Raw genomic sequence first — 26448 nt, forward strand, 5'->3', positions numbered from 1 at the left:
TTCCAAAAAGAGGAGCAGCTCCAGTAGTGTGGAACTAACTGTGGCGTTGTTAGGCCTAATCCTGTTATCCCCAACAAACACTGCTACCATTTTTTTTGTTTGCGTTATTTGTCCTGCTTTCATATATGTAAAGAGTTCTTGGGTCCATTGAAAGGTGCTATATGCTGTTAAATTAATTCAAATACTGCAGCAGCACAAGGTTTTATATACATAGATATTAAATGTAGGGATGTCATGATTATAGATTTTCTTGGTACGATTATTGTCAGAGAAATAATCACGGTTTTACGATTATCACAATTATTATACATTAATTAATTTCACACTATAAATGTGTAAAATCACATGAACACTCCTTATAGATCTTTAAGTTTCATTTATTTCCATGCCAACATAACAAAAATAATATAGCAACAAAGAAAAGTAACCAAGAAGTACAAGATTTAATGACAATAATCCCATTGGAATTAAACAAAAATCACCTCTTTTAAACATCCACAGCATTATTTCCCTTTTGGGAAAAAAGGTTTCAAATGCTACATGTATTTCTTTACAGACTTTCTGTAAACTATATTACAAAAATGTTTCTGAACATTTCTTTTGGACCTGAGAAGAGAATTTTTAAACAGGAAAAAAAATCTAGCTAGCTTTTGATTTATAGATGCCCTTTGAAACATAAATAATCCATACTTCATCACTTGGAGACGCCTATTCACCTGTACCACTTGTTTAACTTTGTTTTCGTTCCGTGAGAGTTGCGCTGATCTGCCTACTGTATGTGGTTCCGCATCCCGGCATAATCTTTGGAGAGTGACGGTGTTGAGGAATCTTTATGAATAATTAACCGTGGTGTTTAAAATCGCGGTTAATAGTGAAATCAAGTAATCGTGACATCCCTAATTAAATGCACGTTTACCTCAAGAGCACTATATTTATCATTTAATGTTCATCTGTTATGCAGAAAATAAAATCTTTTTAATATACTGATGTGATCTCAGGTGAACTGGACTTCGGTTTTCTTTGTTTTCTGTCTTAGAGTGAAGATGAATGAGGATGCATTTGAGGTCCCAGAGAGGACTGAGTACCGCTACCTGGTGCAGGAGGAGGACGAGGAGGAGGTGCAGTATGTCCGTCACAGACACTACATCAGCCCCCTCCTGGTGCTCTCCAGACGCTGTATCTTCCTCATCTGCCTTGGTGTGGTCGCTCTGCTCTCTCTCGCCACATACCTGGGATACGTCGCCCAGACGCTGCCACCGGGTATTGCCCAGGTGTCGACGGACTGTGGAGAGTACAGAGGAAGACACGTGAGTTTAGACATGGACTCAGTGTTTCTTTATACAGTCCATCAGATGGACATGTGTCCTTAAAATAGACATAATCATACAAGGTATACAAAATAATATTACAGTCAACATGAGGAGGGAATGTGCATTCAGCATGAAATCTCTAAATCTCTGCTATTATTAGTTTAAAGCAGATTCCTGCATCACTTTTACATGTTGTTATTTTTATAGATGTAACCATCCTTCGTCTCAGTAATGATAACAATTTATACACCATATTTATTACAAGTACACAGTTGATATAAACACCAACAGACAGCACAGAGCCAGCACGAGCCATCACACAGATTTTAGATTTAATCATTTTGCAGTAGTAGTTGATCCAAAATACAAAGAATCTTTTAAATGAACAGTCTTATTTAATAATTCTAATGTTCACAAGTGTAAGTAAGTTGGACTGTTGAGGAGTTGATACACCCCTCTCTTCCAAATCTCTACACAAGGACTTGAATGATTAATTAACAGGACAAATACAAATATCAAACATTATATGGTTCTTAAATGTTATGATTTTCCCTGCTTTATATCTTTGTAAAATGAGTTTTGGACTGTTGATTTGACAAAATGAGACATTTGAAGATGTCACACTGAGGTGATGAATTGTTATCTTTATGTACAGCAGGTTAAAACAGAATTAGCATATTCAATTTTCAATTTTATTCAATTTTATTTATAAAGCCCAATATCACAAATCACAATTTGCCTCACAGGGCTTTACAGCATACGACATCCCTCTGTCCTTAAGACCCTCACAGCGGATAAGGAAAAACTCCCCAAAAAACCCCTTTAACGGGGAAAAAAAAAAAACGGTAGAAACCTCAGGAAGAGCAACTGAGGAGGGATCCCTCTTCCAGGACGGACAGACGTGCAATAGATGTCGTACAGAACAGATCAGCATAATAAATTAACAGTAATCCATATGACACAATGAGACAGAGAGAGAGAGAGAGAGAGAGAGAGAGAGAGATGCAGGTAATGACAGTAGCTTACAACAACATTAATGAAAGTAATAATATTATAGTTATAGTTCTGGCTACTGTGGTACAATATGTTGAAAGTATGTATTAGTATCAGACAGTATACTTGTGTGACAATAGTCATATGTGTATAATAACAGTAGAAGTATGACTAATGACTAATGATGGCAGCAGCAGCAGGAGGCATCTGGCAGGACCACGGCAGCAGCACAACCACACACGTCACACTGTCCAGGCACCGCTGCGGTATGAGTTATTCTGAGAGACAGTGGAGCACAAAGGCTCCGGAGAAGAAGCCGAGTTAGTGACATCCAGAATGGCCGAGTTAGCAAGATGCAGTAATAGGATGAGAGTGAGAGAGAGAGAGAGAGAGAGAGAGAGAGAGAGAGAGAGAGAGAGAGAGAGAGGGAGCCCGGTGTATTATAGGGGGTCCTCCGGCAGACTAGGCCTAAGTCAGCCTAACTAGGGGCTGGTACAGGGCAAGCCTGAGCCAGCCCTAACTATAAGCTTTATCAAAGAGGAAAGTCTTAAGTCTAGTCTTAAATGTGGAGACGGTGTCTGCCTCCCGGACCGTAACAGGAAGATGATTCCACAGGAGAGGAGCCTGATAGCTGAAGGCTCTGGCTCCTGATCTGCTTTTGGAGACTTTAGGGACCACGAGTAACCCTGCGTTCTCAGAGCGCAGTGTTCTGGTGGGATAATATGGCACTATGAGCTCTCTAAGATATGACGGAGCTTGACCATTTAGAGCTTTATAAGTTAACAGTAGGATTTTAAATTCAATTCTGGATTTTACAGGGAGCCAGTGCAGAGAAGCTAAAACAGGAGAAATATGATCTCGTTTCTTAGTTCCTGTTAGTACACGTGCTGCTGCATTCTGAATTAGCTGGAGAGTTTTTAAGGACTTACTAGAGCTACCTGATAATAGAGAGTTACAGTAATCCAGCCTTGAGGTAACAAAAGCGTGGACCAATTTTTCTGCATCTTTTCGGGTCAGGATAGGCCTAATTTTCGCAATATTACGCAGATGAAAAAATGCAGTCCGTGAGGTTTGCTTTAAATGAGAATTAAAAGACAAATCTTGATCAAATATTACTCCGAGGTTTCTTACGGTAGTGCTAGAGGCCAGAGCAATGCCATCTAGAGAAACTATGTCATCAGATAAAGAGTCTCTGAGTTGTTTGGGGCCAAGAACAATAACTTCAGTTTTGTCTGAATTTAACATCAGGAAATTGGTGCTCATCCAATTTTTTATGTCTTTAAGGCAGTTATGGAGTTTATTTAATTGATTACTTTCTTCTGGCTTCATCGATAAATACAACTGTGTATCATCCGCATAACAATGGAAGTTTATAGAGTGATTTCTAATGATGTTACCTAAAGGAAGCATATATAGAGTAAATAGGATATGTGTGTTTACTTATTGTAGTGAAGCCTCATTCACACTGTTTCATCCAGTGGTGGTTCTGGTCAACTGTAAAATACCACCACCCCAACCATAGGTTGGTTTTTCAGAAGACTAAAGGCCCTGACACACTAAGCTGAAAGTCAGCCTTTGGTCAATGTTGCGCTGTTGGTGAGCATCTGCCGCCCTAGGCTTTGGTGTCCCATGTTTTTTGCCCTGGTCACACCTTGTCTGCTTTTTATTCAGCCAATTCAGCAGTGTTGAATAGGCCTTGGGAAATGATGTAGGTGTGGACATCTCCAGTCGCCTCTCTGTCAACTCTGCTAAATTTAGGCTCTGATGTCAATTTTGTAAGTCTCTCCTAATGCTGACTTCTAGCTGGCTAGCTTGGTCGAGGTTTTTAAATGTAAATGTCAGTAAACGTTGAGAACAGATGGAGAAGGCTCTGACTGGGCCTGCAGAGGTGACAACAGTCAGCCTTTGTCACCGCTAGTTTTATTTGTTGGTTTGGTGTGTCTGGGCCTTAAGGATACACAAATAACAAACATGCGAACACTCATTCAGTGTTAACATATGTTACATTTATCACTGCCCATTAATAATTACAATTTCCCCCTGTGTGGGGATAAATGTGAGGTGATAAATGTACAAAAATATTCACCATAATTAGCGGGGCCAGAGGGGGCTTCAGGCATAATATTATAGGGGCACTGGCCCCTCCATTGGGAACATCTGGTTTTGTATTTCTGCTCTGACTGTAGGGCTGCAACGATTAGTCGACTAATCGATGACTAATCAACTATTAAAATAAGCAGTGACTATTTTAGTAGTCGACTAATCAGTTTGAGTCATTTTTCCTTGAAAAGAACTATAAAAGTACCTCCAAATACTCTTATTGCAGCTTCCTACGTTCAAATATTGGCAGCTTTACACACTCTCCCATGACGGTCAATTAAAAACCCTTTGGCGTGAGTATGAAACAAGACATTAGATGACATAATTTTTGGGTTTGGTAGAGACAGACCGACATTTTTCAACATTTTAACACATTTTTCTATAAAATGATTAGTCGTCTAATTGAAACAATAATCGACAGATTAGTCGACAATGAAAATAATCATTAGTTGCAGCCCTATCTGACTGGTTTATTTAAAGTCAGTTCTGAATTTTATTGTTTTAATTTTTCTTTTTTTCTTTTTTTTCCTCAGAAAAATGGAGCCTACTCCTTTAAGGGCATACGCTATGCTGCTCCACCTGTTGGTAATCTGCGTTGGGCCCCTCCGGCTGAACCAGTGTGCAATGGTGGGGTAACCAACGCAGGTCGCTTCGGCAACATGTGCCCTCAGGTGCGGCTGATGACAAGCACAGGGAAGGTGATGGGCCAGGAGGACTGCCTCTTCATCAACGTGTGGACACCAACGCTGCAGCCCGAAGCCAAGCTGCCCGTCATGGTCTGGATCCATGGAGGATACTTGCACATGCTCAGTGGAGGAGAGCAGGGCTACTCACCCACAGAGAAGCTCGCCGCTGACACAGGAATGGTATACATCAGCTTCAACTACAGACTCAACGCCTTCGGCTTCATGGCACTGGAGATACTGAGAGAAGGTTCTCCAAAAAACACTTCAGGTCAGTCTGTAATACACACTGTGGGCCAATACATACAGTATAAGTCTATATAAGTACATATACATACAGTATATGTATTTCAGAAGACGAATCTGAGGTTATGAGTTTGATTTAACTGCTTTGCTGAAATCATTGTCAGTAATACTGGAGCCACATAATCTAAATCAGGGGTTAGCAACCCTGGGCATGTGTGCCACCATTTGCACGCCGTAGCTTAACTAATGGCACACCAGCAATATGTAGACTATGCAAGAAAGTTTTTTTTAAATGTTTACAGACAGAACTTTCACACATTCATTATCATTTGTGAAGCCTGTCAGAATAACTTGATATATATATATATATATATATATGTAAAGCCTACTGCTCGGTTATTCATTGTGTGTGTACTCTGGGCATAGACAGAGCAGCAGACTGCCAGGCTCAGTAAAGGGGAACTTAACTGGTCCTTGTGCTGGGTCTAAAAGTTTGATTTCACTTTCAAACAGCTGGTCTTCTTATCCATTGATCTGATCTGATCAGCTCTGATCAGATTGACTGATCAATTATCCGCCCCTCAACTCAGACTCAGCCCCCCCAGGAAGTGTGCTGCCCTTTGAAGCCAATTTCTGCAGTGGCCAAACGGTGGAATTACATCTCCCAAGTCCATTACATGATGCCACAGGGCCCGAAACACTTTTTTTTTTTTTTTACACATACTTAAAGGGATAGTGCACCCAAAAATGAAAATTCAGCCATTATCTACTCACCCATATGCCGAGGGAGGCCCTGGTGAAGTTTTACAGTCCTCACATCCCTTGCGGAGATCGGCGGGGTGAGCGGCCAGCACACCTAATGGCAGACGGCGCCCCAGACTAACGTCCAAGAACACAAAATTGAATCTTATTGAATTGAATTGTATCTCCATACTGCTCATCCGTAGTGATCCAAGTGTGCTGCAGCCGCGACATAAAAAGTTGTTTCGAAAAACGTCATATGAACTCTGTTTTTAGCCTCACTGTAGCCTGTAGCTCTGACTGCTTCTCTGTGCTTCGCGCTCACGTGTGCGCACTCAGGGTGATCGGTGATGCACGGTCTCTGAAGAGCAGCAGTCTCGTTAGTACTGATGTCCAGATTCTCAAGTGCAGACATCGCCAATTCCCAGTCTGAGCAGCAAAGACTTTCCTCATCTGTTGGCATTGCTTTGCATTTGAAACAACTACACCACCAGGTTTCCAGTGCTCGACTCCGGTATTCTGCGGCTGGCTGAGGCTCATGAGCTGCGGCGGCTGCTTCGTCCAGTAGCCTGAGTTCCGTCCGTATACTCGGGCTCAAACAAATACGGCTCAACAAAGAAATGCTGTTCTTCCTCAATTTCAAAGTCTTCAGACATGTTGGGCTGTACTTTGCTAAAAGACCGTAGTGCAAATTATCTTTTAGCGACTGTGGCTACCGTTGTCTCTCCCTGCGGTGCACGTGTCACGTGATGTAAACACGGGTGAGCATTGAGCAAAGCTCATGCTTTCGCTGGTCTCGCGCAGGCGTGCACACGTGAATGCGGAGCACAGAGAAGCAGTCAGAGCTAACAGAGTTGATATGACGTTTTTCCAAACAACTTTTTATGTCGCGGCTGCAGAACACTTGGATCACTATGGATGAGCATGTTGGAGATACTTTGTGGATTCAATTTTGTGTTCTTGGACGTTAGTCTGGGGCGCCGTATGCCATTAGGTGTGCTATCCGCTCCGCCTGCTGATCTCCGCAAGGGATGTGAGGACTCTAAAACTTCACCAGGGCCTCCCTCGGCATAGGGGTGAGTAGATAATGGCTGAATTTTAATTTTTGGGTGCACTATCCCTTTAAACTGTGAAAGAGACATCTGTCAATTAGTGGATACGTTTTTTTGAGTGTCACAACCCCCACAAAATGATTCGTTTCACTGTCAGGATTTGATTCATTTGGTACAATAACATTTGGAAAGTCCAGAAGAGCTACAAGATTAAATCCTTAAATCACAGAGTTAGGGGAGCACTAAACCAGAAGTAGCTGGCTTGGCTGGCAAAATCTCTACTGCACTTGCTCTATGGCCTCAATGATGTGGAAGCAGAGCTGATTATGCGGGTAACTTTATACAGTGGAACTCAAGCTTTTTTGGCTTTGTGTGCCACTGAGCAACTTTCATAGGAATGAATGGGCCCTTGCCTTCAATGCTGTAACCATGCTCAAACCACTGTCAAGAAAGAAAAGAAATCGTGAAGAGTTGCACACTGCATTCACAGACCCGCAAAAACCTCTGACTTTACAGAGGGGACTCTGGGAATTTTGCAAAGGGACACAAACACACTCATGGAAAGTTTGCAACTTTAGCATTGCAAATGATGAGAATGTGGATGTAAATGACATACCACATTCAGCGGCAAAAGCAAGAAACTGATAGTCGTGACTCTGCTGCTTATTAAAACCAATGCGTCAAACAACAAAAGGTCCTCAATTGAGCATTTTGATATGGCACACTGATTAACAAGACAGTTTGAAAAGTTGCACTTCATATCAAAAAGGTTGCCAACCCCTGATCTAAATAAAACTGTGGAATTAGACTGAAGTAGTATGAACAAACCTCAACAAGCGTCAGCAGCTGATGTGATTGCCTGGGACACCTGTCAGTCAAACTGACATGCTCCCAATCATACCCCTCTCTTTGCTGCAATACCTTGTTAATGCAACAATAATTTAACAAGATCAAGGGGGGTATTAATTTAGAATTTGTGACCCCTTTTAAATCTATAACTGTCAAATGATGGGGTTTTGCAGTGGAAGAAAAACTGTACAGTGGAAAATGCTCCACCTATCTACCTACCTGCCCACCTACACACATCAAAAGAGCCCACCATCAGACTGAGCTGTCACCGAACGCATCCAAAGAACAATGATGAAACACAACATAAACACACCGGTCAAACCACACACAAAACTACAGCAAATTCTGGTACACCCAAAAGACAAGATTGAACAAAACAATAAATGCAACACCATATACGAGATACCATGCCAATCATGCAATAAAACATACATCGGGGAGACAGGGAGGAGCTTCAGCACACCTAAAAAAGAACATAAAAAGGAATGCGAGAAGGATACGAAAATAAGACAAACAAGATCAATAAAAGAAAAGGCACAACAAGAAACCTACAAATCAGCCATAACAGATCACTGCAAAAGGGAAAATCATCTTATGGACTGGTACAAGGCCAGAGTCCTAGGCACTGAGGACAACAAATACTGGCGCTGGATCAGGGAGGCCATTGAAATAAGGAAGCGGGGCCCAGGGACAATGAACAGGGAAGAGGGGGCATACATGCTCTCCCACACCTGGAGCAGCATCCTGGAGAGGCGGCGGACGGACAGCAGGTGGCGTGACCGTCCTGTCAAAAACTGACAGGACGGTCACGCCTCCCTAATATCGGCTGATTTGAACAGCTGATAAAGACGCCTCACAATCACCACCAAGTGACACGTGACAAGTTTCTGCTGAAACATGTCAAGGCATGTAACATCCTAACATGTCTGAGATAAAAGAACAACTAAAGTCATTATCAGAAACTAAAGACATAATGAACACCATTGAACAGTCACCTGCTTGCCTGTGTGGAATTTAACCACAGCTTGAGACTCATTTTCAGGACTCATTGTTCTGTGCCACCAGAGGTCAAATGGGAGTGTTTTCACTATTAATCGTGTGCAGTAACAGTCCTTTAGACAGTCCTTAAATCAAGAAGTGAAATTGTAGTTGTTGTGCGGCTCCAGGAAGGTTGTAATAGCTGACAGTGGCATGCAAAAGTTTGGATGAAGTTAAAGATGACACATTTCTTCAATATTTTTTATTTTTATTACTTTTTTATTTCAATCTTTTACAGTTTCAAAATAACAAAAAAAGGAAAAGGTCCTGAAGCAAAAGTTTGGGCACCCTGCATGGTCAGTACTTAGTAGCACCCCTTTTGGCAAGTATCACAGCTTCTGAACACTTTTTGTATCCAGCCAGTCTTTTAGTTCTTGTTTCGTGAATTTTCACCCATTCTTCCTGCAAAAGTCTGGTAGTTGTGAGATTCTCGGGCTGTCTTGCATGCACTGCTCATTTGAGGTCTATCAACAGATTTTTAATGATGTTTAGGTCGGGGGTGATGGGGGCCAATGGCAAAATGTTCAGCTTGCTTCATTGTCCTGTTGTAGAAGCCATCTTCTCTTCTTCTCATCAAAGTAAAACAGTGCACCACCCCTCTGGAGTCTTTGAAATCTTCCTGCAGGTCTTTTGCAGTCAAGTGGGTTTTGTTTTGCCTTTCTAACAATCCTTCGAGCAGCTCTCCTGGTTTTCCAGACCTCAACTTGACCTCCACAGTTCCTGTTAACTGCCATTTCTTAATTACATTACGAACTGAGGAGACAGCTACCTGAAAACACTTTGCCATCTTCTTATAGCCTTCTCCTGCTTTGTGGGCATCAATTTTAGTTTCCAGAGTACTAGGCAGCTGTTTAGAGGAGCCAGTGGCTGCTGATTGTTGGGACAAGGTCTCAGGAAATTTATAAAGCTATGAAATTTGCATCCCCTGGCCTTTCCTAATGATGATGATTGTGAACAAGCCAGAGCCCTAACAAGCTAATTATGATCTGAGACCCTGGTAAAGGTTATCTGAGAGCTCAAATGTCTTGGGGTGCCTAAACTTTTGCATGGTGTTTCTTTTGACACTCTAAAATTGTAGAAAACAAAAATAATACATTATTCTTGCTCAAAATGTTGAAAAGCTCAGTTCATCTTATTTAACTGTTTACACTTAAAGAAATTTTGATCAGGGGGCCCAAACTTTTGCATGCCACTGTATATTAGATCATTACAGTTTGTTGTGTCAAATACGTTATAGCTTAATTGATATAGTGGCCAGTGTCTTATTAGCTTTTTACCACTTAACCAAACTATTCAAATATTTATGGTGTTTACATTTTGTTCCAGTCTGATTGAATGCTGAAAAGTCTTTACCTTTCCTTTAAGATGTCCATACTTAATGAATATTAATGTGAGTTGGATAAATGGAGCTAATTTCTGAGGTTCTCTCTTCAATGGTAATGTTTACATCTTTGCACACTGTGGGACACAAATTAGCATGTTGCAACCCAAGCTGTGTAACTGTTACATAATCCAAATACGCCCGCTGTGACCCTGATGTGATATGACCCATTAAATGAGTGAGCCTTGCATGACATGATGGCGTGATGGCAGGGCACACGAGTCCTTTTTCATCTTTCGGGAGCTGCTTCTCGCTCACACTCACATTTCTAGTTGTGAATACTCCTGATTCCACGACCCATTTCCTCGCTCCCTCAGCTTGAAAAGAGTTAAATTTAGTTCAAGCTGCCAGAGCGGCTACAGTGAGATGGTTTTGTTTCTGACGGAGAAAGTGGGACACTGGAAACAAGGCCACATCAAAGCAGGTTTTCGTCGCTAAACGACCCCCCCACTTTACTCCTCCACAGGGAACTATGGCTTCATGGACCAGATTGCAGCTCTGAAGTGGGTCCAGAGGAACATCCACGTGTTTGGAGGAGATCCTGGGAAAGTCACTATAATTGGACAAAGCTCAGGTATGAAAACAATGAAAAAAGCACATGGAATGTGTCAGTAGGTCCTGCTGTGATAAATACGGTTTGTCAAACCTGCTAGAAAAGTTTTGATATTTTCCAACAGCACCAGCAGTGATTAATTCTTAGCAAAGGTTTGCTGTAATCAAAGGGACAATTTCTCATTTTCAAACGCTTTACCTACACTCTGAAATTGGTAGAGCATGTTTCCTTCAGGTGTTGTGATTACAGGCAGTAAAGTTAAAGAGATAGTTTGGATATTTTAAGTGTTATATGAGGTACTTATACATAGTTAGTGTAATACCTACAGTAGATAGCAGTCGGCATTAGTGGTGAAAATCACCAGTTTCATCACAATACAATATTATATTGATTCTTTGGACAACAATACAATATTTGCCAATATTACAAAGTCTGCCAGGATACCATTTTGTTTCAGTGAGATTCAGGGGCCTGTGATTGACATGAGACGATATCATCTGCCTATTTAGCACAATCTTTCTTTACTGTTTTTGGCCATTGAAGATAAGTGGAGTAAGTTTAGTTTAACCTCAATCCACTAACACACATATAAAACAGCACCTGGGATCAGTTAACCCACAGGGCTCTCTGCCGGAAAGTCCTTTCTGGAACTGTTTTCATATTAACCCAAACCATCATCTTTTTCATAAAACTTGAGGTCTATCTGGGTTAAAACCCTGAAGGAATTTGAATTTCAGTCGCATGCATGTTTTTTAAAGCAGCTGTGTGGAACTTTACGTTTTCGTTGATTATAGTGCCCCTCTGAATTTCTTATAAACTGAGGACAACTGCCTGCTGTATATTTGTGTTTATGGTCACAGTCACAGATAATTTTGTGGCGTTTGTTGTAGACTAGACAAAAGCGGTTCACATCATTTAACATTACATTTAGCTTGCTTATAACTTCCATGTCGTTATATATTGAAGTGAAACAACGTCTGCTGTTCAACAGTGACATAGAATTTTAAAAATAGATGGCGTAACCTAAAGATGATGATATGGATTGATGTTTTCACTTTGCTTCAATGACATTGGATTGTTGATCATTGAATCTCAGTGATCACTTGGGAGTAGCAGGCTGGAGTACCACCACGGAAGTTAAGACATTTATACCGCCTATGCATAACCTAGGAATCTGTAAAAGAAGGAAGGGTCATAAGAAAACAAAGAGTGTCTGACGTTGATTGATGTTTTTTAACTAAATTTGTTTTCTGTGTTATTGGTCTCCAAACAGATCACGGCTCTGTCTAAAGACCCTGTTTGGTCCAGAATAGCTAACAATATATCATGATACATGACCAAACCATCCTGACCTGTCTGATGATTATAACCAGAACAATTTATTAATGGCTCTGATAAGTATTTGGCTGGCATCAAGATTCTGGTAAATATCCATCAGCCTTGACCATATGCTGTAATGCCTTGCAGTTTGCTGTAGTGAGTTACATTCGTACTGACGTTGGTCATCTTACATTAGTATGTATTATTAACTAGCTGCTAGCACACACAGAAATCATGACCACATCCATGGTCACTTAATCCAACGATTAAGCTTGAAACTGTCACTCACCAGCACCATAGCTCTCTGTCTGTTTGTTTTACACCTTCGCAAGCATTACTTCTTACTAACTAACTAACTAACTCTTACTAACGGTTTGCTGGGTAACAGTAGCTAAACAAAGTGCAAATGCTAGCTTAATTGACCAACAAAGAAATAAGCCCCACATTAGTCCCGTATTTGGTGGAAGCATTTTTATGTCAAATGTGAAACAACACAGATATGATGTCTTATAGTGTTACTTGTCTTTCCCGACCCAATAATAGAAGAAGCACCAAAGCATGGCACCAATGCAAAATTGAAATTCTGAAAGTCCCACTCTTGGCAGCAGTACCAGCTAGCTTGTGACCTTTCTGGGCCTCCAGCTTCCACACAAGATCAGTCTCTCTCTGTTTCAGCTTGTTCACTCTCCCTCCACAAAAGTTCTTTTTCTGTAAACTGTGGTTCATTAAAGGATCCTTTTGTCTCCACAGTGAACAGTATTTTTGTTGTTGCTGTCATAGTCACTCATTATTATTTTATACCTCCATGTCAGCGATAGCTGTAGGAGGCATTATGTTTTTGGGGTGTCCCTCTGTCCATCCATCTGACCGTATGTACATCCTTCTGTCTGTCCCATTCTGATGAACCCAGTATCTTAAAAACAACTTGAGGGAATTTCCTCAAATTTAGCACAAATGTCCATGTGGACTCAACAATCAGCTGATTAAAATTTGGTGGTTGAAGGTCAAAGGTCAAGATCACTGTTACCTTACAAAACTGAAATGGTGACTCTAATCTTGGGCGTCCACCTTGAAACTGCGCTGATTATATATAGATTATATTATATATCTTCTGTACTGTGTGGGTAGGATATGTGTAAAGTATCCCTGTTTTTGCAACTTGATGGGTTCATGGAGGCATATAACTTTGAGGCGGTAATTTTAATCTTGTATTTGTTGTTGCCTTTATAAACTAGTGAAAGTCTGACCCAAACAGCTTCTCTGCAGTGTAATTGCGCTTGTGTGTAGTATTAAGATGGAAGTTCTGCGGTTAAGAAAATACAGCGTCAAAGGAAAGGGCTGTCTGACATCAAGGTATAGAGGTGAAAACATTCTAAATACATAGTACACTCAAACTGATATTGATTTTTTTTAGGTGGCTAAAATACATTTTACTGCTGCCCCTATCCACATTAGTACATTTTTTAGCTTCTGTTCCAGTACTCGTGCCCACTTCTTCAAACTGGGGTGTGTCGACTGCTATCTACTCTCTACACTGAATACCTCAAACAACCCCATTTCAAAAAATCCAAAGTTAGAACCAGACCGTTGAGTTAAACCAACACTCCTGATCTGGTGCTGAAATATTTCACCTGCTCTTATTCTTTGAACTGTGGAAGGTGGGACATCAGTTTGGACCATGATGATGTCTCCGCTGGCAAAGGGTCTCTTCCATATGGCGGTGGACATGAGCGGCTCGTACATCTACAATGCGACACTTGAACAGGCTGAGTCTGACAACTTAGTTTTCCTACAGAAGACGGGCTGCAAAGACCTAACCTGCCTCAGACGTCTCCCTGTCAAACAGGTCCTACAGGTAGGAGACAGACCACATCTCCACTTTCTCCACAGCTGCTCTCAACGTAGCAGTTTTGGTGTAATTAAAGTCATTAAAATTCTAATAGCAGAAAAAATACAGCACAGTACTTATTCTCGTTTTAATATTCCCTTTAATATTTGAGGATTTCATAAAATGTCTGATTCATAGCTCATCATTTCAATATAATGAGACATTTTGATGGATTATAAAGTCACATCCAGGTATTAGAGCACCTGAATGAAAGTTTCTAATTTTACCGTGAGAGTTAATGAAGAAATTGGACACTAAACTTAATGGAAAGTTTTTAATTTTTAACTTTTTTACTGTTAAACTTCAGAAGGTAGAATCTGCAGCTATAACTTAACAAATGTATTCTACACCTTCACTCTGAAACCCCATTAAGATTTATTCAATAAAAGATGCTCTGCAGAGAAGCAAAACTAAAGTCATTTAAAAAAATGAGCTCCCATTCTGCATGTCCCACCATAACCTCGGGATGAATTATGAATAATGTATTTTATGAAATGAAATAACATACGAGCCCAGTCACTAAAAAGAATGACTACTGCACTTTAATAAGCACAGCAGTCATCATACTGTTATTACTGTTATTAGGTTTTTAAAATGTCACATTAAACTTTTCTAGCTGCCACTCAGGTTGATTCTCAGACCTTGAACAGCATGTTTAATTTTTTTGCTTCCTCTTCTTTTTATTTGAATGTTTTTTTATGCCTCTGTGCTGGTAATAGCCGTGGCTGTCTGTCCAGCGGTCCCATTATTGTGAATGGGATATCTTAAAAACACCTTGCTGGAATTTTTTTTCAAATATGACACAAATGTTCATTTGGACTTAACAACAATCTTATCATTTTTGGTGGTCATAGGTCAAAGGTCAAGGTGACTGCAACCTCATCTGTCTCATTTTCGTGAACACATTATCTCAAGGAATTTCTCCAAATTTGGCACAAACATCCACTTTGAGACAAAGATGAAATTATTAGAACCTAGTGGTCAAAGGTCAAGGTCACTGTGAGCTCATTCATCACATTCTCATGGTTGTGGTTTCTCAAGAACACCTTCAGTGTATTTTCTCAAAATTGGCAAAAACGTCCACCTGGACTCAAGAATGAACTGATTAGATTTTGGCGTCAAAGGTCACTGTGACCTCATTGTTTCTGGCCATAACTGGGGGATTCATACAGTATGCTTATAATGACAAAATTTCACACAAATGTCCAGTAGGATAAAATGATGAAGTGATGACATTCCCAAAAGGTCAAAGGTCAGCTTTAATTTGACATCATAATGTTCTGCAAAAACACATTTCTGGCTTTTATTCAACGTCATATCTCAGGAACAGAAGGGGAGATACAGTATTTGGTCAGATACTAAACTGGTGACTCTAATTTGGGTGTCCCCCTTGAAACTGTGCTGATTGTATAGCTCCTCTGTACAGCCAAGAAGATGTGTTTGAAGCATACACATGTTTTCACAGACATGGATATAAACTGTAAGTGCAACTTGAAGGGTTTGTGTAGGCATACAACTGTGAGGCTTTTGTTTGTTCGTTTGTTTTTTGCAAGATTTGTTTGATATACTGGCCTCTTTTTCTTTATTTGTCCCTAAAATAAGTGAAATTTATGTAATAATTTAGCGTTCTTGATCTTTAATTCTTGATTTAAAGGCAGTACAGTAAACCTACAGTGTCACAATTAATGTATCTACTAACAGGTATTGTGTTTATCAAAGTCTGTTATATTTTCTTCCTCTGTGCCATAGAGCTCCATAGTTGTCCATAAACTATGAAAAAACACATCAGTGAGCCATACTGTCACACTGGGTGACATATGCCTTCACTACCATGAACACACACACTGGTATTTATTTGAACTCAAACCCATATACACGGTCCTGCCGCCACAAATAATCACTAGTGCCCCAAACGTGGATTTAATTTGCCGCTGAGAATAGTCCCCAATATATGCACTATTTTCTCCTGTTGTTTGATAAAAACTACGATGAGCAGCTGTTTCAGTGATTTACGGAACCTTTAAAAAGCTATTATATTTGTGAGTTGTTTTTAAAGATTCACATCTTCATTAGGAACCAAGGGGCTAATTAAGGGTTCACAGACATGATGTTTCTATCTTCAGATCATTAACTTCATTCTGATGAACATTTATAGATCAGTGCAATAAAAAGCTGCAGTCATATGGCTAACTGAAAAGAAAAATAGAAAAACTGAGGCGTTAAAAGATAAAATGAACAAGAGAAAGGTATGTGAAATAAATGAAGTTTTACTAAGGGATGCATGAAAGTAGATTTTTCGCTGATATCCGGTATCCGATATGCCAATATGTAACAACTCATTTGACTGATGACCTATACCGATATCGATATAGCCATTTTTTTCCCCACCTAATTTTAGTGATCATCAAGTCTCTTCTGTAGGGGAATTAACATCATATTATGCATGCATACTCTTATTGTGACAGCCCACCAACAGATGGAAACATGAAATAGAATGCTATTCAGTGTATGTAATATTCATTCATTGTGCAAAATAAGAAAAGACATGTTGGCTGATTCCAATATTTCATTTTAAAACCAATATCAGCCAATACCGACGCTAATATTATCATTAGCATGCTGGTTTTCATTTATTTTATCAACTTATTGGTGGTAAAGGTAAAAAATGAAAAGACTTTGTCGCTTTTTATCAACTTATAGAAAAAGGAAAAGTGTAAAGCTTTTTATTTTTCTCATACTCCATTTTCATTATTTATCTAATAGTATTATTTGTTAATGTAGCCTGTGGCTAACCCCAAACAGCATGAGAAATGCTACATAGTCGTGATTTCAATTTTGACCAGAAATAATCGTGATTATGATTTTTTTCCATAATCAAGCAGTCCTACTCCGCAGTGTGCAACACAGAGAGCAGAGGAGGATTGTAAACGTGCACCGTGTAGAGACAGAAAGGACATGCCGCCCCCCCAATGTAATGGTAGGGGAAACACTGCCGTATGATAAGAAAGGGGCCCGGTGGAAAGTGATCACGGATGCAGTCACGATGTATATTGCAAAAGATATGGTGCCCATATATACCTAGGAAAAGTCAGGGTCTATTCACATGCTGAAAGTTTTGGACCCCAGGTATGTGCTACCAGGCCGCAAATATTTTTCTGAACATTGATTTTAAGCAGGGGGAAAAAAATTGATTTAAATCGTCAGTCGGATTTGTTGTGAAATTTTTTTTTTTTTCCCCCTACTATGTTTATACTGTAACACTAGTGTTGTTTAAGACATGTGGGACAACTCGTTTTTTTTTTTTTTGTTTTGTTTTTTACTGTTTTTTTGTTTGTTACGTTGTATGTTGACGATGCATCCCTAAAGCTCCAAGGTCAAAAAAGGAAAATATTGTAATTTAATAATCAGTCAAAAAAAACAGTCTGGACAAAATACTGTGTGTCTGAACTTCCATGGGTATAAACATCAAATCAGTCAAATTAGCAGCTTTACTTTCTTCTCCCAGCACTTTTTAATCCATAAAATATTCATAACTGCCTTCTAAAAATCAAAACTCTCTCCCCCTCCCAGGCTATCCCGTGGCAGGAGTACCCCTCCTGGGCAGCAGATGAGATGACAGACCTCCCTGTCAAAGGTCGCTTCATCGGCCCGGTTGCGGTGGTGGATGGATATGTTGTCGAAGCTCCACCTTTTGAGGTGTGGGAGAAGAAAGGATACTACAATGACGTTCCTTTTGTCATTGGGACGACAGAGCAGGAGCCTGACTTCAGGTGAGGGTTCATGTGTTTCAGGTTCATCGCTGTCAGCTGTCACTGTTTATTTATTTATTTTATTTATTTAAGTTAGAAGGGACAGTGCACATTAATGAACATTTGCATGTAAATATGCCGGATTATAGCCCCAGGCTAATTTTCATCCGTAGTCCCTTGGCAGGTTGATCTTACAGAGTAGTAAAAACGTTAGAAGAAAGGAAAGGAAGAAAAACATGTGATAGTGAATACATTAGATCACCGAGGACAAAAGGAGAAAAAAATACATACCTTATAAGAGAAAACATAACAACATGGTGTACAAACATCAAAAACCGGGGCCATTGAATTGAATGTCTATCCAGTCCAGTGTATGAAATTGAGTCCAAATAAAGTGCTATGTGCTGTGGTTATTGCATGATGCCCATAATTATGTATTTTATCTAAAGTGCAGATGCTGACATGAATATATAAATGCCAGCAGTCATGAAGTACAATTTGAGTCCATATAAAATACTGTACATTTAAATTATTGCACAATGCCCATGTGGATATTAAAAAAAAAAAAAAAAAAAAAAAAAGACAATAAACAGTAGCTAATTGAGTCCACATAGAATTCAGTGTCGGAGTTATTGCACAATGCCCATAAAGCACAATTTTCAAGTATTTCCGCTATAAGTGCTAGTGCTGATACATAATTATACAGTCGCGTTTCACAAAGTTCTAAGTGCAGGTGATATTGCACTATGCCCATGAAGTGCTACATGCTGGTATTTAAGTGAAGAATATACTACCTATGATTACATATCTGATTATTTCTGAGCCACATTTTTAAGTGACCCTTGAAAATAGCAAAGCTGGAGCTTTCTCTGATTGAGGGTGGTAAGGTGTTCCATAAAGTGCTTCCTCTGAAAGACAGAGCATTTTGACCAAAGGTGGTACGTCTCAGTGGCACCTCGCAATCACCTCTAACAGTGGTTCTAGTAGTTCGAATTGAGGAGTTATCGATTGTCATTTGTTTAATGTGTTCAGACAGTGGCGGTGATGCAACTGTCTTCTGTCCTCTGTGTTTCCTCTGCAGCCCTCCATTTGCAAACATCTCCATGTGGACCTGGGGGGACTACGAGTGGTTTGTAACAGGTAACAGCTGCTGTGGGTACACTGGTTACTGAATGTAAAATAGTGCTGATGTATGACTTATGTTAAGACACTTTCATTCACACTCACTCAGTCACATAAATGTCTCAATGGTCATATTGCAAATGATGCCAATTTTTGTTGGCTCTGCTCCACTCCTGAGGGTGGTGGTACTGTGGTAGCTCCTTAAGCTGGTAACTACCAAGAATGTCAGAAGAAGAATAACAACAGAAACAACACACTACAAATAGGCTAAAAGGCAAGCTAGCTCCGTTGTGTTTGATAACATTGTTGTTTTTGTTGCCATTTGCGGAGCCTGGGCTGCCTACAGAGACCAGACTTTTTCAGATCATATTCAGAGGACATGTAGCTAGCGGATCGTGAGGAGATGTTTGCTGTATGTGACAAAAAGTTTTCAAGCTTAGGAAGACTTAGAGAGCCTTTAAAGAGAACTGTATTCTTTCATGCACACATGCATGCACACACACATACACATTAAAAAGTATAAAATGTAAGTACATAAAACAGAGCAAAGTGCAGTGTGCTTGCTTTTGAAATAATTTAATACTTATGCAATACTTATGCAATACTTATTGCAGCTACAGGTGACTGAAGTTCAACTCTCCCCCAATATTGTAAATAGGACTTAAAGCATTCATGTTTTCTCGCAGGTGAGTTTTAATTTCTCCATAAATACGATACGATATTAGACCAATCATAGCCCGTCACAGCATTGTACATTGTCGGCTCGGATCATGAATGACAATGAGTGCCATGTGATAATCCATTGTTTCAACTCATGTAGATGACAGCTGTAATTTTAAACTCAGCACTTCCTGTATCCATTTAAAATTAAATGCTCTTAATAATTTCAGTTTAGAGAACTCCTTCATCTTCTAAAAAGGCTTTTATTGTGAAACATTTGCAGGAACTTGTTGTGGAGGATTAAGTGACTGGCATAATTTGCATGCAGTACTTCAAATGTAGCTCCTGCCATCTGGTGGCACTTTTTTGTACATTACTACAAAAACATTTTGGCTGGCACATGGACAGCCACAGTGACTAAAATAACAGTAATAACAATAAAAATTTGACAAAGAAAGATGACCGTGGATGACTGGTAACGGACAAATGTGTCATCCGTTTCATCTGTTGGCCAGGTCATGGCCAGACAAACATCTAATCTGACACAGTGACTGTCGGAACAGACAAAAATGTTGTGTAGTCTGAACCTGGCACTAGTATAAAAAAAATAACTTAAACTGTTTTTTTTCTTCCCGTTTAAATTTTTTTTAGGAACTTAGAAAGTTTATGCAGCTAAAACATGTTGTTTTCATCTGCACAATTAAGATCAGACCTAGAAAATGGATCATCGGGTTCATTTTTTCTCGCTTGCCTCTCAGGGCTTATGTACTGTTCTGTTGTTTGCAGCAGTGGTTGTTTTTGGATGCACAACTATAATTGAGGACATTGGTTGAACATTTCTGTTTATAAAACTAAAATGCTCTCACTAAATATCTTGGACGATGCTAGCTGCCTATGGTTATTAAACATGCTATGTACATTATTTCTGTATGTATCTCCAGTCCTGTCTGTCACTGTCCTGTCGCCTCTGTGCTCCACACAGATAAACTTCAGTCCTTCAATGAGAGTCTCCCCAGAGAGGCATTGGAACTGTATCCGAGCACTGCCCCCTGCCCCACCACAGGCCGCTGTCCAGAGAGGGCCTACACCACCATGGTGTCTGACCTCAGGGTCACCTGTCCATTGAATGACCTGGCCTGGCGGGCTGCAGGTAAACTCATAAAGCACGTAGCTGTCTACATGTAAAACAGATCACTAATTGCTGATGATCGAAGTCAACTCAATGTTTATTTATGTATATAAAAGGGCCCAGACCATGGATATCTTTGGAGGCAATCTCCATTTATTCCTGACAACAGGTGGTAAAAACAAAATCCTCCGTCACACTAGCCTGAGTGTCAGACTGAAGCTCCCAGAGCCTTCAGTCTGACATCACCTCCATTGAAGGCAATTTACAAATGGGAGGGAATTTGATTTTTCCCTAACCAATCAGTAGAGATCAACGACTCACCCAGAATCTGACGTCATTAGTATCCATGCCTCGGGGGTGCCGAAAACAAGCGAGCATTGCCCGTTTAAAATGTCTCCGTCGTCATGCGCGCCCAGCTGCATCGCCGTTAAATCCAGTTTAGCAGCTTCCTTAATTTGGTCCTCCATTAACGCGAGTAGTGGCAAAATACCTCGATAGCATCGTTAATGTGGTCTGTAGGATCTGTAGCGGTCGCCATTGTTGCTATCCCACCGGCGTATAGCTTGACATCAGCATGGCACTGATTGGCTAATCGCTAGACCCGCCCCCACCCCCGGCATTCATTGGTCCGTCGATCGTTTGGATGAGATAAATCGCAAATTCATTGCAGTATGCCAGACCAGAGATGTAAGCCTACTCAGTTGAGTGGGCGGGGTCTATGGTCTGGAACCAGGCTACCATCACACACAACCATATAAACTCCAGCCCCTCTCCCACAGAGCACAACAGCAAAAGGGGAGAGGCAGGGCAGGAGACAACCCTTTATAGACGGGGTACCCCCAAAGGTGAACGTAGGGGTACAGAAACTGGTTATCAAACATTCCCCATATTGTGTATGGAGGCGTAAGCATGTCAGGTAACATCTGAAACAAATTTTGTGGAATTATAATACTTAATATTACAAATGTACATTTAATTTATCACACATATCGCTGCAGTACAATTGACCCTGTTACATATATGTGTGTGTGTGTGTGTGTATGTGTGTGTGTGTGTGTGTGTGTGTGTGTGTGTATGGCCCAATGTCACAAATTTGTCTCAAGGGGACTTACAGTCTGTACAGAAAACCATACCCTCTGTCCTCAGAACCTCAATTCAGATAAGGAAAATAAAAAACAAACATATTAACGGGGAAAAATGGAGGAAACCTCAGGAAGAGCAACACTGGAGGGAGTTCTCACAGGAAAAAGATATTGTGTACCAACGTAATAAAAGTGCAATGTGGTATTTAGAATCTCAAGATGAAAAAAAAAAAAAACGAGATTATGAACATATATGAAGAAGATGGACCTAGAGGATGTCAAGCAGCTTCCAGGTGTCTCAAATAGAGCCTGAGCCACACGATCTCTCCTCCACCATGTAACCAGGAAAGGGAACAAACAACACCAACACCCAAGAGGCCAAACTAAGGCACAGCTCTAATATGAAAACCATCAGTGTTCTGGGTCCTATGGAATCGAGACTAGGATAAATAATTTATAATTAATAAATAAATTCAGTCAGATATGAGTCAGATGATTTGTTTCAAACATCAGGAGGTGCCCCACCTTTTCACTGAGTGTTTTTGACCAGAGTAAGGATTGTACAGCAGCTTTAAAGGCGCCCTGTGGAGGCCTCTGGTAAGCAGCCAAAAGTTGTTTTTAAATTCAGTCAGAGGATACGGCCGCTGCTATCTTGTTTTGGAACCAGTCAGTGCAGTTGCAATCTCCACTGTTATCAAGTTCCTTTGAGTTCCTTCCTTGGGACACACAGCTGTCAATCATGACTTCAGTACCACGCCCCCCCAGGGGGTGAACAAGATGTTTTGGCCTCACATTTGGGGTTCTGTCCTCTTGTCATCCAGTTTTGGGCAAGCTAAAATGTAGTGAGCTAAACTACCAGTTACATCACATCAAAATAAAGTTTCACTACATTGAAGCTATCCCCAGAGAAATGTAGCAAGCTAAGCTGTGAGAAAACGGCAAAAGTAGCTTACTACTTTTATTTTTTGACTATATATCAAATCAGCGTTTTCTCAGTGATAAGAAAAACTGTCATCTAACAAATAGACAGGCACAACAATGTTCAGTTGAACAGTTTACTATAAAATAACAGACTTAAATTAAAACTTTCCTCTATTTTTATTTTTATTTTGAAGACTTTGTGACATTTGAATATGTCCTCCAATAACATGACATCATCAGTCAGCCTATCACTCTCTCTCTCCTCCTCATCCACTTACTTAATTCATTTCTCTGTCTTGGCTTCTTTCAGTAGGCTCTCTGGCCCTGTCAGTAATTCAAATACAGAATTCACTCAATAAAACTATAATAAATAAAGTGTTGTTATATAATCAATAAAAAATAAAAAACAGACATAAATTAAAACTTTTTCTTTTTTGGGGGGACATTAGAACATGAACATGTCCTGCAAATAACACGTGACATCGGTGTGTCACTCTCTCCTCTCCTCCTTCTTAATACTGTTCTCTGTCTCTCGCTCTTTTCTCGGCCCTTGTTGTGTCTATTTCTCCAGTGTCCACTGTAGATCCACTAAATATATACAATCTATGGACAAGACACATGAGAAACATGTAAAGAAGTGCCAGTAGCCAATCAGAGGCAGAGAAGGGCAGGTCTTGCCAAGAAAAGCCAATAGAGAAAGCAGCGAGTAGAATAAATTGAAGGATTATTACATGATGTCATATGGAAGTGCTTCCTTTGTATGCTTATCCTCAGTTTGATTATCCTTACTTTTATCCAGACCTCCATTAAAAAAAAAAAAAAAGTCTGCTGCACTTCAGAGCTTTTCCATGGAAAAAGAGCTTGTAACTTTTGTGGACACTACTGCGCTACTCCAGCAACTAATCAGCTTCACTACTGAAAAGCTGTTGACTCACAAAGTAGTGACATTACCGCCACACAACTGAGAAATTTAGTTAAGTTAGTAATGTGGCTACTTGTAGTGATGCTACTGCCCAACACTGCGTGTTATGGACAGTCCATGACTAAAACACATTGTATGTATCCTTGAGCTCTTACGTGTTGAATGCATTTCTTTCCTCATAAACCATTTCCAAAGCTGTTTTTAGTAAGTATTTCTAAGTACAGCATTATTTACATCCATGTTTTCTTTTCTTTGCTGGCACATTGCAGCACATCTTAGTGTGTCACCGCCACCTGTACATCATAGGAATAGTGTGAATGCATGTCCTTGTGTTTATGCACGAGATTAACTAAACTGATAGAAACACAGTGCCACAGTTCTCACACTACAGTGACACTAACATCATGGAGTTATTTGATGCAATTAACAATTTGACAGTTTTTGCAAAATGCATCTTAATGTTTTGACAGCTTTTGATGATTACGATTTAATATTTGCAGTCATCGTGCAGACTTTTCTCTGACATTCTTTCAATTATAGCATATGTGTTCAATAACTGTTCATTAGAAAATACGACAGAGCATGTCCAAATACTGCATGTGTTATGAATAGTCATTTATATTGACTGTAGTTGTCCCTGCAGAGTTTATTAGTCTGACTTAAGCTGGTAGTGTTTTCTAAATTAAATGACCTGCCTCCACGCAGTACATTAGTATATTGGAGCATTAGTATACATTACAAGTTGTTTTATTTGGAATAACAAATCTAGGTCCACTTCTCTCTGATTAGCTGCTGCAGCTCCTGAATGAGTTGCACTGCAGCAGAATTGTGCTTCTTGCAGGTTTTGTGCCTGTGGGGCTTGTTAAGCTCATTCAGTGAAGCTCAGAGTAAACTGACATTTAGCTGTTGTGAGCAGCAACTGCAAGGCATCCTGGGTGATTTTTCTTCATGGTTCATTGGGGTTTTTTTATGTTCCACAGCCTGCTATTTCTGTTGCAGAATAATGGTCGATCTGGACTGATGATGAATAAAGAATAATAAGGCTCATAGCAATGTTATTTTCACCAAAAAGCCTCTCAAACAGCATGAACTTTTTGACTCAAACATTCAACAAAAGCCAAATTCAGCAAAGCCACGTATAAAGGCTGGAGATGTTCTATATATTTCTTAGAATATCTCCTGAAAAGACCAACAGTGAATGTATACACTGACAAGTATTGTGTGTGTATCACAGCCTGTTATATCCTCTTCCTCTCTGCCATAGAGCTCCATTGTTGTCAAAAAACTATTTAAACCACAGCAATGAGATGTTTTAAAAAATTTCCATCCTCAGTAGGGGCCAGTGGGCTTGGAACTTAGAGCCACAGATGACAGGTCAGGAAAAGTTGAGAGACAGACACGTTGTTGATTTATTTATTTATTCACCATTAGAAAGTTCAAGAATATCACAAGATGTATCCGAGCTGCAGGACTTTGCACACCATTTCATCTACTGCAGTATCTGTATGTCTAATTGCCGGCAACAGCCGTGGCAGAAGGCATTATGTTTTTGTGTTGTACATACGTCCATTTTCATGAACGCAGTTTCCCAAGAACACCCTTAGGGAATTTCCTCAAATTTGGCTCAAACGTCCACTTGGACTAAATGATTAATGAAGCAGATTTTGGTGGTCAAAAGTCAAAGTCACCGTGACCTTGTGTCAGTCTCATTCCTGAGAATGGGATATCTCAACATTACTTGAAGGAATTTCCTCAAATTTGGCACAGTCGTCAACATGGACTAAAGGATGAACTGATTTGATTTTGGTGGTCAAGGATCAAGGCAACTGAGACCTCACAAAAAATGTTTTTGGCCAAAACTCAGTAATTCATATGCTAGTTATGACAAAACTTCACACAAATGTCTATTAGAATAAAATGGTGAAGTGAGGACATCTTATATCTAAAAGGTCAAATGTCAGTTTCACTGTGATATAATAATGTTTTGCAAAAACATCATTCAATGCCATAACTCAGAAGAGGAGTCATTTAGTCAGACACTCAATTAGTGACACTAATCCTAATAGTGTTTGTTTTAATGTTCCAGAGTTATTTTGCATCACACTGCCTGTTAAACTAAATGTGATGAACCTCTCTCTGTGTGCAGCGGCCCTCCACAGTCCAGTGTATCGATATGTGGTGACATACACGCCATCAGGACCGGTCAATGTGTCCAACGACCTGCTGCCATTTCCTAGCCGCTTCTCCTTCCACTGTTTGGACAGCATAACTTTCTTTGGGGGGCTGGAGTCTATCCTGGGGAAATCTCTCTCTGATAAAGACAAGAGCTTCCAGGATCTCATCACACAGCACCTTGTCAACTTTGCCAGAACAGGTAACGATGCTTACTGGTGCTGTACATGTGTTAACTTCTGTTTTTCTAGACTAGATGTTGCAAAATAAAGCATATTGAGCATATTTGATGTATGGGAGAGGGTGTATCCACTTACTATAATTATCGCCTTAATCTATGCTAGCTACAATTTTTGTGGCAAGGTAGTTAACTTTTTTAAGTGGGAAGATGTTGCCCTCATTGTTTTTTTTCCAACCTGTGGATTCAGAGGTCTGAATCAAATATGGAAGTAACATTACCACAGACAATATTTTATTATTATGTGAAAAGGTTCTTTTGGATCACACCATGTGTGATATTTTGTGCAGGTCTTGAAA

General features: G+C 40.0%; 1 protein-coding gene across 1 annotated transcript in view; it reads left to right on the top strand.

Moving 5' to 3' along the window:
* LOC117258238 (para-nitrobenzyl esterase) overlaps positions 1-26448 on the top strand; it is a 39236-nt gene that overhangs the window by 10758 nt on the left and 2030 nt on the right. Inside the window, exons 2-9 of the mRNA XM_033628923.2 lie at positions 1037-1307; positions 4937-5357; positions 10860-10967; positions 13925-14121; positions 17725-17924; positions 18985-19043; positions 20668-20835; positions 25886-26113. Of these exons, the coding sequence (XP_033484814.1) occupies positions 1044-1307; positions 4937-5357; positions 10860-10967; positions 13925-14121; positions 17725-17924; positions 18985-19043; positions 20668-20835; positions 25886-26113 (1645 nt within the window). The 5' untranslated portion in view covers positions 1037-1043. The remainder of the gene's footprint in view (positions 1-1036; positions 1308-4936; positions 5358-10859; positions 10968-13924; positions 14122-17724; positions 17925-18984; positions 19044-20667; positions 20836-25885; positions 26114-26448) is intronic.

Source organism: Epinephelus lanceolatus, chromosome 2, assembly GCF_041903045.1.
Source record: "Epinephelus lanceolatus isolate andai-2023 chromosome 2, ASM4190304v1, whole genome shotgun sequence".
Lineage (NCBI taxonomy): Eukaryota > Metazoa > Chordata > Actinopteri > Perciformes > Serranidae > Epinephelus > Epinephelus lanceolatus.